Here is a 15305-nt window from a genome sequence, read left to right as displayed (position 1 = left end):
TTCTTACTTTTCCATCAAGTTGTATCACTATCCTAATAACATTCAAACTGCAATTTTGGGTCAAACTATGGAATTGCCTCAAATGATAAACCATTAACTTCATAGGGCTTCTGATAAAACAAATATACAAAGTAAACAAATCAGATATTCGAGTTTAGTTGGTGTTGACAGAAGTTCATTTTATTTTGGGCAATGACCAAACCTAGAACCACATATCCTACATAGTTATGCCACTTCTTTCTCAGAATTTACGTCGACATAAAAGGTGTAATTGATTCTCAACTTAGAAAATTTACAATAATGATACAAAGCATTTTCAATATCTTCAACCGAAGAACCATTTTTCTTCAGCGTTGCTTGTGCCTGGTAGTGGTTTTGGGTTTCCCAAAGTGCAAGCCATGGCATCCTGGATGAAAAATGGAAATACAGTCCGTTATATAAAATGTACCTAGCGACTTACAAGGCATACAGACAGGCGATGACAAAAAATGAAAATTGAGAAAACCTTGATAATCTGCACACATTCATGCATCAAAATTCCCAACCAAAACTGAGACAAGAACTATGCATGCATACACCTTCGAGGACCAGCGTGCATGCTCACACACCATCATTGTGAGTATAAGCTGCAAGCTCCGGGAGAGCTTGATCGTGTCCCGCGGTATGTGACAGGTGGGATGCATCATGTATGAACTACGCTGCGCTCCGTCATTGCCAATGGAACCGTGGGGCTGGGTACCGAGGAGCAAGGGGTGGAGAGGCAGCGGACGCGTGGTTCCAGCGACGCATCATGCATCCCCAAGATTACATGTACAAGATCGCAATCTATCAAATACAAAACCCTCGATAGCATCAACGCGACCACCCACAGAGCTAGGCGAGATGGCACAGGATTGGAGAAGCTCATCTAAGGTAGCAAGGAAGGTAGACACGACGGTCTGGTAGGCAGCAAGTCTCAGCGGTAAGGTGCGAGGGATCTCGCGAGGGCCTCGAGTTCCATGTGGGCCGCGAGTGCGCGGAGGCGGTGCGTTGATAGTTCCCAGACCCCGCCACTGCCATGGCGAGGGATCTCCAATGAACATTGCGTGGACGTGAGTAGGCCTGCAAGGTGAGTAGACGGGAGGAGACTACGCGTGTGGGAAAGGGCGGCGAGCAAGGGCGTGAGGAGAGGAAGGGTGTACCTTGAGGATAATGGTAGCCAAGCGGTGTGTGGCGTCGGCTGGGGAAAATCGAGCTCATCCTCCTCTATGGATGGGATCGGGAATTACGGGAGGAGATTGAGGGAAGAGACGGGAGGAGATTGCAGGAGGGGACCCTCCGCTATGGAGCGAACCCTCGGGCCGACGACATTCGTGGAGCAGGGGAGGGGCAATGGGGATGAGAGAAGCGGGAGAGGGGGCAATGGGGACGGGGGCACAGGGAGAGGGTGTGCAGAGGACAGATGCAAATTCTATAGGATCTTATCCTATAAAAAACTCTCTTTACTATAATAACAAATATCTATTTTCTCTCTCTTATCTTTAATCCAGTCATTAGATCACATGATGAATGTTATGAATGAGATATTACGATAGTCTTTCTGAATAGAATCCTATAAAATTTATTTCCACAGAGGAGAGGAGACGGAAGGCCGAGCGGGGTTAGCGTGCGTGTGGATGGGGGAATGGAATAAATGCGTGAAGATACGATGCTGTAAAGATTTTTTAAGTAGTATAAATATTTTTCTTTTTAAAATAACATAAATACGTGCTTATTTTTAAAATTAATAAAAATAGGCCATTTTGGCTCGCTATATGGGCGACATATATGGACCGTCAGCTGAATGGACTATTCATGTTAATCGCTGCACTATAGGCAATATTTGACATGTCATGCTAGCAGGTTGTATGGACGATTAACGTAGATTGCTCGCTTCCCGTTAAACGGGCGATCCATACAACATGTGATAAGGGTCTATTTTTTTGCAAATTTTAAAACATATTTACTACATCACAGTTGACTGAAATTATGGACAATTTTAGTGAATATGTTTCCACCGGAGTTAAAGCTGCCAAGGTTTGGGGAGGAGGGGTTTCCGACGGAAATTCATGAACAGCAAGCTTAAAAATGAGTTCGAGAGAGGCAGACTGGTCAGGTCGTGAAGACGGGTGAGATAGCGAGACGGGGGTGTCTCAGTCGACGAGTTAGCGCAGCGGGGGACGACGAAGGCGAGCCCGGCGGTAGGGATGGCGCCGGGGACGAGAGCAGTGAGAATAGGTGGGGGGCGAGCACGTGGACGAGAGAAAACGCGTGAGAGACCGAGAGCACGCACGCGTCAAGAGAAAGAAGAAGCACGTGCGCCTTCAGATCGTGATCGTGTGGCTAACGCCGTCAACTAAAACGAATCGGTTTTTTATTCGATTGAAAGGTAGCCGGCCCCATTTTAAACATGTGTGCATATTTCGTTAATTTTGAAAATAAAAAATTTATATCTAAAGCGGAAGATGGACCCGCAATAAAAGGCGCCCAACCATAGTCAGGTTCCCGACCCAGAATAATGAGGTGAAGTGGCCCAAATTATTCAGCCCACCTAAGCTAGTCGATTACAAATGAAGTTTCATTATTACTTTTTCCGACGAAGATGAAGTTTAATGACCATGGTAGTATGACACTAAGCTCCGGAATTAACATCTAAAAAAAAGAGCTCCAGAATGAACACGAGATCTTATTTCTATACTAATCTTTTCCTACACAGTAAACATGATACTAGATATCAAGCGGCAGGGCATTTCAAGAACGGCAGGGAGAGTGAATGAATCAGTCAATTCACGCAAGAACTAGTTAATTGAGACAGATAAATTTGTAATGGCTAAAGAGCTAATCTAATAAACGACTTGGGCGATCAAAGAAGAAAGAATACCAAGGTTACTCGCGAATAATGTAGTATGTGTCAATAATAAGGATCTCATGGCAACAAGGGCACCGGCGCCGGCGCCGGCGCGGCTCCGCCGGTGGCCTTCTTGATAAGCGCGTTGGTGATGGTCATAATGGTCTCGAAATCCTTGTTCCTTGCGAGCAGCGTGGCCTTGACGGGCGTCTCGGGCGCGTACTTGCAGCTCTCGTCGCAGGACCACGAGTCCCTGTTGGCGTTTTCGAGGAAGAGCTTCACGTCGTTGAACTTGGCGTCTTCGATCTCGCCCTCCGTGTCGTCGAGGTGGGAGACGGCCTCCTCGATGTCCTCGGCGCACTCGTCCAGGCACTGCCACATGTCGTTGTCCTGGACGATGTCCAGCTGGGCGCGCGCGTAGGTGCCCGCCGCGGCGCCGACGTTGGACGCGGCGTGGATGGCGACCTCGGCCAGGCCGCGCGGGGTGGTGGCGTCCTTGCTGTCGGGGATGGCCTGCAGGACGGTCCTGCAGACGTCCGGGTGCGGCGTCGTGGAGCAGGACTCGTCGAGGGAGACGGCGGCGCCGGCGAGGGAGGCGGAGAGGAGGAGCGCGACGACGGCGAGGACGATGGAGCCGCGCTGCTTGCAGCCCGTCGCCATGATCATCGATCGGCTGGTTGATAGCAGATCCTTGGTGCTACGTGCCTTGCTGTTGCGATGGAGATGTTTGTTGGAGCGAGCGAGAGATGCACGGGTGGCATATATGCGCGAGGGACGTTGAGGGTGCATGCATGGTACGATGGAGCGACGTACGTGCGGCCGGGAGCGTTTCGCGAGCCAACTGTTTTGCATGGGGAAGGAAATTCTACGAGATTTGATCTCATAAAAGTATTCTCTCTTATGTATGTTACGTATCATCTTTATTTCTCTCAGTTATATGTGTTAATTGTTAGATCAGAAAGGACAATATAGATTAGAATCTCGTAGAAATCTTTCGATTAAAAGTCATATAAAATTTACTTTTTTTTTTTATAGAGGGAGCAGGAGCGACAGTGTCCTGTCCACCCGCGATCGCACGCTATCTCTGCTGTGTCTCCGATCCGTTCAGCAACTGCGGAACGTTGTTGCAACATCCAGCCATCCATGTGGCCTTCCTCACGGCCGGCGGCTCTTTGGAACATCTGGACGACGCGTAATCCATGCCAAGGTCTTGGACAATATTGAGACAAATTAACATTGCGACGATGTGCGGAAGATCTCTTCTTATGGTCCCACCGCTGCTCCAAGCCTTCGCAGTCTGCGTAGCTGCGGTGCACAGCTTGTATATATTATGTGGTGGAGACAACGATTTAATTTGGTCATTGTCATGTGTTGCTTTTAATCTGTAAGTTCTTTTCCGCAGGCTCTCGCTGCAATAATCGGTACTGAAATTGCAAGATCACTGCACGTGTGGAACTTCTCTCTTTTTCCATGTCTTCAAATTATTTCCAATTTGACCTTGGCACGCATACGGCCGTCAAGGTTAAGTTTCGCGAGTTGCCTATATGTCCAAAATGTCACTTACCTGTGCTGAAGATATTGGATTGTACTCGATTATATTAGGATATTGTCGTGTAGTAAATTGTTTCAAAAATGGATTTAGCTTATCTTCATGTCGTACTTTTTTGGCTTAAACAACTTTTATTTAGTTTGCATTTTTGTTCTCTCTCTCTCTCGTAGCTTTCTCCTACAACGCTGGCTGATATCTAAAGTAGTTTCAGAAATGGATTTAGTTTATGCATCTTCTCTGTTTTGTGTACAATCACACATGAAGTTTTAATAATGATGAACTTTCATTTCTAGTCCTCAATTTTTTTGTGCTAGGATCTTATTTCTAGTCTTTCTTTTTTTATACAATGAACATTGGCTGATCCAAGGGCTCCGGCCCCCCTATTGGCTGGTGGAGGAGGGAGGAAGAGGAGTTGGGGAAGAAGAAGAGGGAGAGGTGGGCGAGGAGATTGAAGAAATCAGCCCTCCCTAAAATTTGGTTTCACCTCCGCCACTGACAGTGAACAAGATAAACATAAAGCGGCACGTGCCAAGAACGATAAGGAAAGTGAATTAATCAATCAATTAACGTAAGAACTGTTTATTTAATTTAAGGCAACAGCGCCTAAAACAAATACCAAAGTGTAGAATGCTATTTTGTCACCAAATACACATACACATATTATAGGGCCCTGGGCTGGCGACTACACGCATAATTATAATTGGGTCGTACAATACGGGAATAGTTTGCTATGAAATATTTGCAGACTAATGTGAACCTTCACGGACCAGTTCAAAGCACAAAAATAATATGTAATTGCTAAGGCTAATCTAGAGGCTGAACGCATGTTGACGTGACCAGCCCACCATGCATGGCCCATGCAAAAGTCCCCATACGTATTAGCCCGGCAACAATTCGTATGCATACGGATGTAAAGCTTTGTTGTGGCCAGACCCATCAAGTCAAGTTAGACGGCAAATGATCACGACGCTTTCCAGAAGCTTCTCGCTAGCATGCAGGTCGGCTACAACCTCCAATACGCATCAATACGAACTATCGATATGCAATGGTAACAAATAACAGAAACATCTCTCTGTTAATTGGTTTCTAGAAGAAACGCACGTATACATCTTTATCTCTAATCTAGCCCCACTAGTCAGCTTATTGCATGGTTCACACGGACTCGGCCACGACTCGATAACGTCCCAGCTGAGAGATAAGCATGCATGCGCGCCGTCCCAGCTGAGAGATAAGAAGTTTCGGGTTCTAGCCGTGCGCCGTCGAACTCTTTACTCCGGTCACGCGCTAGCAAAGTTCGGGCTCTGATCGCAAGTCGTGAACTCGATAGCCTTGCCGTCTTGTCAATGTGTTCGTGCCCACGTGCACGCCGTCACTCTGCTGCTAGTCCGGCCGCCGTGCTGTCTCTCTGAATATGCGTGCCGTGGCGGCGCCGATGCTCGCCGTTGTGCCTAATTGGTGGTCCGGTTGTCGCATGCTCTGTCTATGTGGTGTTCTGGGCGTCGTTGTGCTTGATCCTGAAGCCCGGCTGCCGTTTGGTTGTCAGATACTTGCCGGCCATCTCTGTGGTGCTGCTGTGCTATTGATCTCTCCCCATGGCAGCCATGGTTACCGTCTGTGCTGCTGCTGGCATCATGGTCTAGTTGTTGATGTGGATTGGTGCCTTTGGGCTGAAATCTTATTACCTGCTATGCTATTGTCGGATGGGTATTTCCCTTAATCTCTGTTGCAGGGTATGCTTACTTTGGCTTTGAATCTGATGGTGGCCGGCATGGTTCCTGTTGCCGTGAGCTCTCTGCCACTGAACTTTGGTTAGTGGCCTATGCGGCTCCTGACTCTCTTGTCATCCTGGGACTGGGCTTGAGGTGTATGCTTCTCCTCTCTGTTGGTGATACTGATGTCTTGCATGATGGTAGCTGGTGACATGGTGCTAATTGTAGAGAATTTGATGCCTTTGTGGCTCACGGTGATCGCCCTCTCGCCTTTGTGGCTTCATGCCTAAGTGGCTGTTGGATAATACTGGCCGTAGAAAATACATGTGCTATTGTGACAGGAGCCTTCATAACTCATAACTGATCACTCTTGTCTTTGTGGCTTTTGCTTGTATGGCTCGTTGCCTGTTCCATTCAGAGATCGTCAATAAGGATATGTCTGAGGTCCTGAAGAGGAAGTTAGTGAGTCAAGTACAATATCGGAGCTTCTAGTTGTGGTCACATTGTCGCTTTTGGTAGAAACTACGTGTTGTGTGCCGCGCTCCTAATCCACCTATTCACACATATATACACAATTCTGAGATCATACGTGGCTGATGATGATCCGAGATACATAAATAGTCTAAAAGCTTATGCTAGACTGTTATCTCGTTCTTCGCTGCTTTTATTTCTAACGCTTGTTTGATCTTTTGTTGCGTGTGACTACAACCTTGCAGATTGAACATGATCTCGATATGACAACCGCTAGCGCATCTTAATCAGAGGTAGCCCAAATACGGGCGTAATTAACCGAAGAGTTTCACGAAGCTCTGGGAATCAAGACGAAACAATCGTCAAAATATGAGATTGTCAGATAGTGTGTGTGCATTGTGGAGTAAAAATGTATCGTGGAAGAAACTGTACTTTATGATTTCGACATGAATGAATAAAATTTACATGTTTCCGGTTACTACATTCGCTTGTCTCCTATATACTTTGTATACTAGCACACCGACAAATATTCCATACAAAGTTTCTAATACAAACTTGATGTGAGTTTTTTTTGCACAAAACACAAAGTTAGGTCATCTTTAGTACATATTTTAAAATTTTATTCTTATAATACTATTACAGCATTCTCTAACAACATTACAATACTCTATATTTTTTTTTATCTCCAGCAGCTACCATATTTGCTACATTCGATTATTTTCTATTTCTTTTTAGAACTATAATCGTCCTCTATAAACAGTGATTCATACTGAAAAATACCCCAAATATAGAGTGCTTGCCCTGCCCGCATCGCTGTAGCATTGGCAGCATTGATACGGAAGCACCAACCGGCCCTCAAATCCGTCTACATTAACTATTTATCACTCTTATCTTGTACCAATTTGATCTTTCACTGAACATGTGAAGCCACTGAGTGACTAAATATAGGTCATGGTGATAAATTTATTGTCACTCACCCCATAAAAATGACAAAAAAGTTAAATATCTGTAGCAACAGGAATGCGGACTGCGATACTGGCTCGCTTGAGTCGCCCTATATCGCAAATAATGTACGAGTTGATCTCATGGAGACTCCGGCGCCGGCGCCGGAGCGGCTCCCCGGGCGGCCTCCGTTTTGCTCTCCGGATTCACCAACGTCGACATTGCCTTCTCGCACAATTTCGGGTGCGCCGTGAACTGGCACCTCTCCTTGACGTTGACCGTGGCGACGGCGCCCCAGAGGGAGATCGAGACGGCGAGGAGCACGACGAGGCCGCGAAGAGAAGGAGCAGCCATGTTGATCTGTTCGTTGGCAAACGGGAAAGGGAGTTCCTTGTTTCACGAAGCATTCGAGGTGTCCTCTCGTAGCGTGAGGCCGAGACGATTCGCAGCTGCATGCATGCATGAGGAGAACGAGCCGACTCGTACGGACGATGTCCATGTCACGCGGTCAACTGCTTTCGACTTTGACCCAGTAAATTTACTTTGTTGGCGAATTAGTACCTGTAAAGTGGATTATACAAATATTTATTTAAAATAGAGATACATAAAAGTGAATGACATGAGATTTTATATATGTTTGGGTCTTCTTTAATATAATAGCTCTATATTATATGTTGTCTTTGTTAATCTTAAAAGAAAATAATTATAATGAATTATGTGTCTAGATCTACTCCTATAAATCTCGATGAGTTCTCTCGTGTTCTAGATTTATAAGTTCTTGTTTAACAAATCTGGCTGTAACTTGAATCTGTTGTGCATTTTAATATGTTATTTCTGCTTCTATTTAGCCTTCTCTTTGGCGTACCTTTTTTCTCTTCTTATATAGTTGGGTCGGAGAGGTGTGCCCTACTCAATTATTAACTTAGAGATAATTTTCGTGTGAAATATTATGAACTAACTGTTATATCCAAACATGTCTTATTTCCCTCATATTAATTATTAAACCTACCGGATGAATGACACATGTACGGTGGTATCATTTCCTTTGGATATATCATTAGTTCTAGCTATCCTTATTTATTAATCATCAATACCTCATCGTCTATATTGACTGCATAAAAAAGATGCCAAAAAGTTTTTTTTTATTTAAGGTTGTTTTACCGTCCTTGAAAACGTACCAAGCGGGACCAAAATTATACAGACCTAGGACGTACCAAAATTTAGTAAAAAGGCTTGTTATAGTAGGTTCAATGGTTCGTTCGATTCGAGAGAAGTATGGCAGACACTGAGAAGAAAATTTTGAATCATGAAAAAGAATTGGATTAATCACAACTGAGTTCTACAATAATTCACAGGTCATTTTTTGAGGAAATTCACAGGTCATTTGATGTTGTACATACACTATTATCATCCTTCTGAAGCTGTTCCAATAACGATTCCATTGTACTTATATAACTAGGCATGTAATGTTCTTTAACCATATTTGGCGCAAGCCTTATTTTGCCATACAAATCTCTCGGTGTTTCGTAAATACCAATGATCTCATTGCTGCTGGTGCCCTCACCAGGATTTGAGTCCGGCGGGGGCAGTGCAACCATGTGGATGATTCTCCCAGGAGGGAAGAATTGTCGCGAACCGCTGGAAGAAAGCGGTTCTTTCTGTTTATCCTTTCCGGCACCGTTCTGATTCAGAACTTCTTTTCCTTCATTTGTTGGCAAGGATGATTGCTGAGTGCCCAATGATTCATCGGTATCTGCATCTTCTTGTGATGTAAAGCCTGAACTAGCTACAGACTTTACACTGATAACATTATCGTTGTTAACTAGCATGACCCTTTCTTCAGAACTAGCAACTGTCCCAGCTGTAAACCCCTGTTCTGGATTTGCCACGAAACACAATTGTTGCTGGCTGCAATCGATGCTGTGTCCATTTGCTACAGGCTGCGTGATATCTGTTGCATGTTTGAGCAAGGGCTGCATGGCAGAAGGAACAGGTTGTCAAAAAATCATAGTTCTTCTAGTTTCAAGAGAGAGAACCTGAATCGTCTTGTCTTACAGCGTGCTCGAACTATAACATAACACTAGCACTGACTTAAATCAGAAAAAATTGGTAGGTATAGATAAAGTTAACATTCGCACTAGATCGGTTGTCTTGGTGAAAGAAGGGGCTTCCAAGGAAACCCAAACATAAGCAGAAATGCACGATGTTAATAGGTAGCAAGCTCTTATATTCCACATAATTTTTTTAATGCTTGCATTCTCAATGAAAGGATAATCATTGGAACCAATATGTACGAACTACTAAATATTAGACAAAAGCGTTGCTGGCTCACAGTTGCTAGTGACTAGTGGTATTAGTACTGATTGGGATTGGCCACCAGAAAGAATCAGTGAATCTCAATTGCTAATAGTACATTACAACCCCTGGATGATTGACCCCAGATGTGGTTTAAGAATTTATTTTAAAAGAAAAAAAAATAGAGTTATGATTGATTGACTTGTTGGTTCCAGTAACGAGAGCAACCATAATAATTTCATGTGTAGAAACGGGAAAAGTCGAGGGATTTTACCTCAGAGATACTAGAGCCATGATCTGCATTCTTCCCTGTTGAATGGGAGATAGGCAGCATATTGGACTTGATGAAGGCAACACGCTGACTTATAGTGGCAAATAAACCATGGTGAAAGTGATCCTGCACATCATCCAGCTTTGCCGAAACCATTACCTACAATAGAAAAATAAAACTTCCATTGTAAAGCTAAAACTTATTGTGACATCAGAAAGATGAGAAAGTGAGCTTTGCAGCTTTCTAGAAAAAAAAGAGAGAAGGTTCCTACTAAATACTTGTACAAGTATCAAAGGACAGTAAGGAGTTACTTGTTAGCATTTTAATCCTTTTTTCTCGTGAACAGAAGTCAATGTTAGCCAAAGTCCAATTAAATATTATTTAGCAGCAAGCTGCTGCATAGAACAGTGGCCGTTAGGGTACCTCAGATCGCAGGCTCTCAGTCGAAACTTTCGAAAATGCTGGCACCACATCATTTCTATTGACAAGAGAAGTGACAAAATCTTTGCCTGACTCCGCCAGCTCCCATGTCATACAGGCAGCTAAATAACACAAAAGATACTTTAGAATTCAGAAAATTATTTCCGAAGAATACAATATACTTCTGTCACTCTCAGTTCAGATAGCATAAATCTCACAAATCAGATGCGGTTTGCTTAACTTTGCATTCACCTGTGACATTCAGAAGGCTTTATTATGTCTGCTCATGGTTAACTGATGCAAATTCAGGAAATAAATTTCTGGTAAACAGTTAGCATGGATGAGAATCTTGTGTAGTGACTAACTTTGACGCCATTCAAACAGAGAAAGACTAATGAAAAAGACTGAAAATGACCAACTCTGGCTCGAAACACAAAAAAAAAACAAAGGGATATCTCAAAGCCTAACAAGATCACGAAATGGCAGTTCAGGGGCTCTGGGCAACTATCAATAAAATGAAAACCAAAACCTCCCACATCACATGTTCAACAATAAAGAAGACAAACGGTGTGTACAATTCACTTACGAGGAGCAAACGCCAGACATGTGCACGACGAGAACTCATGACGCTCACGAAGAATATATGTCAGAATTGTTCCAATACCAGCTCCCATTGAATGCCCGATGACCTAGTGCAAAGGGTAACACCAGTGTTGGATTAGATCATTTCACACATGTAAACATGGTTTGGCAAGAAATAGAGAGAACTAATACTCGATTGTAAACTATAGCAATGATATTTCGATCAAACCTTATTATTTTTGCACAGAACTACAGCTAGCCTTATAGAGCAGTTAGAAGCAAAGCACCAGATGAACTGGTAAGCTTAGGAGGCACATACCCCAACCACATTTCAGGTATGTATACAAAGCATTACCAAAAGCATACCAACATAGGAAGAAACTAAAGTAGGTCATCCTTCAATTTGAAAATTCCAGACAAATTAACCAATGAAAGAGCGAAATTTCCATCTGTTCATTCAGGACCTAGACAATATGAAATGTATCAGTATAAAGCAGTGCTACTGCTACTTCTTGAGAAGCACATGACCCTGACTTCAATAATTTAACTATGCATACTGCAAAGTCATGAATCTAAAGCAGCTTACTTAAAGATCAAGGCTTATTGGTAGTCTTGTGGGGAGGAGTTATGTAGATGATATAATTAAACCTAAGGGAGGAGTCCCACAGTTTCGCCTACAGCACATCAACTATCAATGGCTGTTATTTGCAAATCAACACTCTCATCTACAAGTAGAGTTGACAAAAGCAGAAGGGGTTGTGCATTCACGTACAATAGACTGCAACTTGATCCACATCTGATTGTTTCATCCACACACAGAATTGGTGAGAATTACCTTTATTTGGTAATCAGGGAATTCTTGTACTTTGCTATGAAGATGGGGAATGGCAAGCTTTGCAATCCAACGAGCAGCCGCAAGCATCCCGCAATGTGCATATCCTAAAACTACATTGCTGATATGTCCTTCACTTAAAATTATATGGTGAAAAGGAACTTCAGCAGCAGCTGCTGCAGTCAGGCGCTCCTTTGTACTTATAGCACCCCGTATGAAAAGCAGAAAGTACTTGGTTCTCTTGTCACACACCAGAGCGAAAGAAGGCTGCATAAGCTGCATTAAGCAAAGAGTCAAGAATAAGAAATTTTATTCAAATATATGGTATGAAACAATAAACCGAGTACCTTAAGCACAAGATAACTATAATATAGTGATACTCACCCTTGCCCTAGCCTTGTGAATGAGAATGTCTTCTTGACTGTACCCACCAAACTTCAGAAATGCAGAAAAAGTTTTCTTTGAGAAGAACATGCAAAGCTTCAAGTACTCAAGGAGAGTTGATACTTCAGTATGCGCCTCATGACCTTTAAGTTGACGGCAATCATTTCCTCTATAGTCATGCTGCAAATTACCCTGAAGTGGCACAGGCAACACAAATAATAATTACAACATGTTTTACTCCATTGCCTATTTGTAAAATGTGTTCAAGAGAACAATGAAGAGTAAATTAATAATATTTCTCACAGCTGATCTACTTTCAGAGAGCATTCTAGTATGCACACATTTTTAATGCAATAAAAAAAAGAAAAATGCAAACATTATGCAGCCTGGAGCTTACTATGAGATGTAACTGGAACTGATTTAGCATCTTTTTACTCCTGGAAACAACATTTTATTCACAAGAAACAGCTTTGCATGGCACACAAACATAAAACTGCATATATCCATCTCAATGTGGAATAATCACCTTCTTCAAGAATATTCGCACAAATATAATTAAAATAACCAGATCGATCACGAAAATGTGCATGGATCCATCACGAAAATGATCGAAGAAAGAAACACCAGTTGGGAACGTGCATCACCAATATCTGCAACTTCTATTTCTCCCCAAATACGTACTTGTACCACCATTCAGTAAAACGCCTTCAATATAATGATTCCATGACCAGTATAAACCAATGCTACTGAGAAAGCCAGCGAATCATATATTTAGATCCATAAAATTTAAAAACATACTCGAGCTCAAGTACTGAGCACGTCATTATGATCGGGACACTGCAAGTGCTAGGATCCTAGTGCAGTGGCCGTACGAAGTGAAGTGAAGGCAATGCAAGCAACTGACCAACAATCCAAATAATTACTAGTACTACCCAAAAGTAAAGAAAAATCAAAACATTTCTTTCAAGTCAATGCAAACCAAACCGTAAAATGGTCAGAAACTCTGCCTTTACGCAAAATTCTTCAGCAACTAGGAAAATGGAAACACTCAACAGAAAGCAACTAGCTTAATCACTGGAGCCAATCATACTCGTTTTCACCAAATGCAACTAGCTTAATCACTGGAGTCAATCATACTAGTTTCACCAAATGCGCCAGTTAATTACAGGAACCTTTTGAGCTTTATGATCACTCAGTTTTCAAAGCTACTGATCAAATCATCGTTTTGATCCACTACGAAAGCAAAGCACCAAGCTGAGGAAACTCGAACAAGCACGCCTGGCGTTTCAGAGACTAAGTAAACAAGAGGAAATGGAAAAATCTCGCTTACCTGACGCTTCATATGGCGCTTGATCCCGAACGTGATGCCGTGCAGGCCCCACCGCCCGACGGTGAACTCCCACGTGCGCCAAGCCGTGCGCGCGGCCACCGCAGCCGCCTCGCAACAATTCACCGGCGCCCTATCCGGCCACGGGTCCTCGCGCTCGTCCCCCGCCTCACTCCCCTGCGCCACCCCCGGCCCCGACAGCAGCGGCGACGCCTCCTCCTCCTCCCCCCTCTCGCCGTCCGGCGCCGGCTGCGGGCGGCAAGTGAGGAGCAGGTAGAGGAGGAGGGCGCCGCCCGACGCGGCGGCAGCAGCCGCAGCCGCGACGGCGGCCGGCATCGGTGACCACCCCTCGGGATTCGCGGCGAGCGGGCGGGCGGGGAGGTGGGATTTGGGCGATCGCGAGGTGTTGAAGTGGCGACGAATGAGAGGAGGGTGAGGAGAAGATTTGAGTTTGTGCTTTTGTGAAGGGGGCGATTTGTAAAGTCTGAAACTTTCAAGCGAGGAAAGCTTATTTTGTCGAAAACTTTTTGGAAAAAAAATTGCTGCTATACATACAACTCATTTGTATAACCGTATTATAACTATGAGATCTGATATCTTAAAGTAGTGTTTGACGAGACTTCAAATCTAAGATGCACGATATATCTAGATAAAGTTCTGCTAAACGAGATGACTCTAATTTTATGTAGTAGTCAAATCCACTGATCTCTCCACTTCTATGTGTAATTATGTGAAACGGTAAAAATCTTGCTCTAAATATGTATTTTTCCCATGAAAACCAACTAGTCTATCTAGTTAAGAAGATATTACATGCTTTTGCTATCAGTCTACTAATAGATCTACTTTATTATAAATTTATAGATCTATGAAACAAATCTGAAGTTGAAGTGCTATCGATCAACCCCTAAATCACTAGGGTGATTTATAGATCTGTAGAAAAAATCTAAAACTAGAGCACTGTCAATTAGCCTCTAAATCACTTAGGTGATGGTTCACTTATTAACCAAAGAGCATGAATTACCGGGTTGTAACGCGGTTGTACAAATCATTTCCATTAGAAATATCTTGCGTAAAAAAATTGTCGGTTGCAGACGTAGAAAAGGAGTGAATATGTTGATTCTAGCTTGATTCAGAAGTTATAGCGTGCTTGTTTACGAGCTTATGAAATGTGACAAGACTTGAAATGGACAGCTCAATTGGGTCTGGTTGTAATCATCTAGCTCTGGCATTTAAATAGCGAATTGAATATGAATATTGTATGATCTAAACAATTGTACAAATGCACGTTCTTGAAGAAAAAAAATATATACAAATGCAAGTTCTTGAATATTTTTTGTACAAATAGACTCCCGTTTTTGCGAAAACGACCTCGTACAAATCTGTAGCTGAAACCCACAACCACGGAAGACTACTCCGGATGCTTATGGAATGGTGGGACGGGTGGGCCCGGGAGGACAGCGTGGAGTCACATGGCCCCATGGGGTGCAGTTGGTCCACTCGCCATGAATCAGAGAGCAACAAGGCTGCACAATGATTGATGTCTACTCCCCCGACTTGTGGGCCCGAGACCTGTGGGACCAAAAGGCCTGCTGGCGGGTAGAATCGGACCCGTTTGTCATGTATGGGGGTAGAGACGCATGCACCCACGTGGAAAGAT

The 15305-nt window shown here is 43.5% G+C and overlaps 2 protein-coding genes across 2 annotated transcripts; both read right to left on the bottom strand.

Moving 5' to 3' along the window:
• Window positions 1-2944: 2944 nt before the first annotated feature.
• Window positions 2945-3609, bottom strand: LOC133913991 (uncharacterized). The gene has a single exon (XM_062357162.1). The coding sequence runs from the start codon at window positions 3530-3532 to the stop codon at window positions 2945-2947; it is 588 nt and encodes a 195-aa protein (XP_062213146.1). The 5' UTR covers window positions 3533-3609.
• A 5225-nt stretch (window positions 3610-8834) lies between these two features.
• LOC133915071 (uncharacterized) lies at window positions 8835-14099 on the bottom strand. The gene is made up of 7 exons (XM_062358081.1): window positions 13652-14099; window positions 12322-12513; window positions 11941-12213; window positions 11110-11212; window positions 10527-10645; window positions 10107-10262; window positions 8835-9510 (listed from the first exon to the last, which is right to left on the bottom strand). Exons 1-7 carry the CDS (start codon window positions 13982-13984, stop codon window positions 8911-8913), a joined length of 1776 nt encoding a protein of 591 aa, XP_062214065.1. The 5' UTR covers window positions 13985-14099; the 3' UTR covers window positions 8835-8910.
• Between the last annotated feature and the right edge of the window lie 1206 nt (window positions 14100-15305).

This window comes from Phragmites australis, chromosome 4 (genome assembly GCF_958298935.1).
Source record: "Phragmites australis chromosome 4, lpPhrAust1.1, whole genome shotgun sequence".
In the NCBI taxonomy this organism is placed as follows: domain Eukaryota; kingdom Viridiplantae; phylum Streptophyta; class Magnoliopsida; order Poales; family Poaceae; genus Phragmites; species Phragmites australis.
This window is presented reverse-complemented; position numbering and strand designations above follow the sequence as displayed.

What these genes read in the sequence shown, in the direction of transcription:
- LOC133915071 (XM_062358081.1), bottom strand. Translation starts at nt 13,984, where the DNA reads ATGCCGGCCGCCGTCGCGGCTGCGGCTGCTGCCGCCGCGTCGGGCGGC. An exon ending in AGCGCCATATGAAGCGTCAG is followed by an intron (nt 12,514 to 13,651) that starts GTAAGCGAGATT and finishes GTGCCACTTCAG; the next exon opens with GGTAATTTGCAGCATGACTA. An exon ending in ATGGCTCTAGTATCTCTGAG is followed by an intron (nt 9,511 to 10,106) that starts GTAAAATCCCTC and finishes TCTGCCATGCAG; the next exon opens with CCCTTGCTCAAACATGCAAC.
- LOC133913991 (XM_062357162.1), bottom strand. Translation starts at nt 3,532, where the DNA reads ATGATCATGGCGACGGGCTGCAAGCAGCGCGGCTCCATCGTCCTCGCC.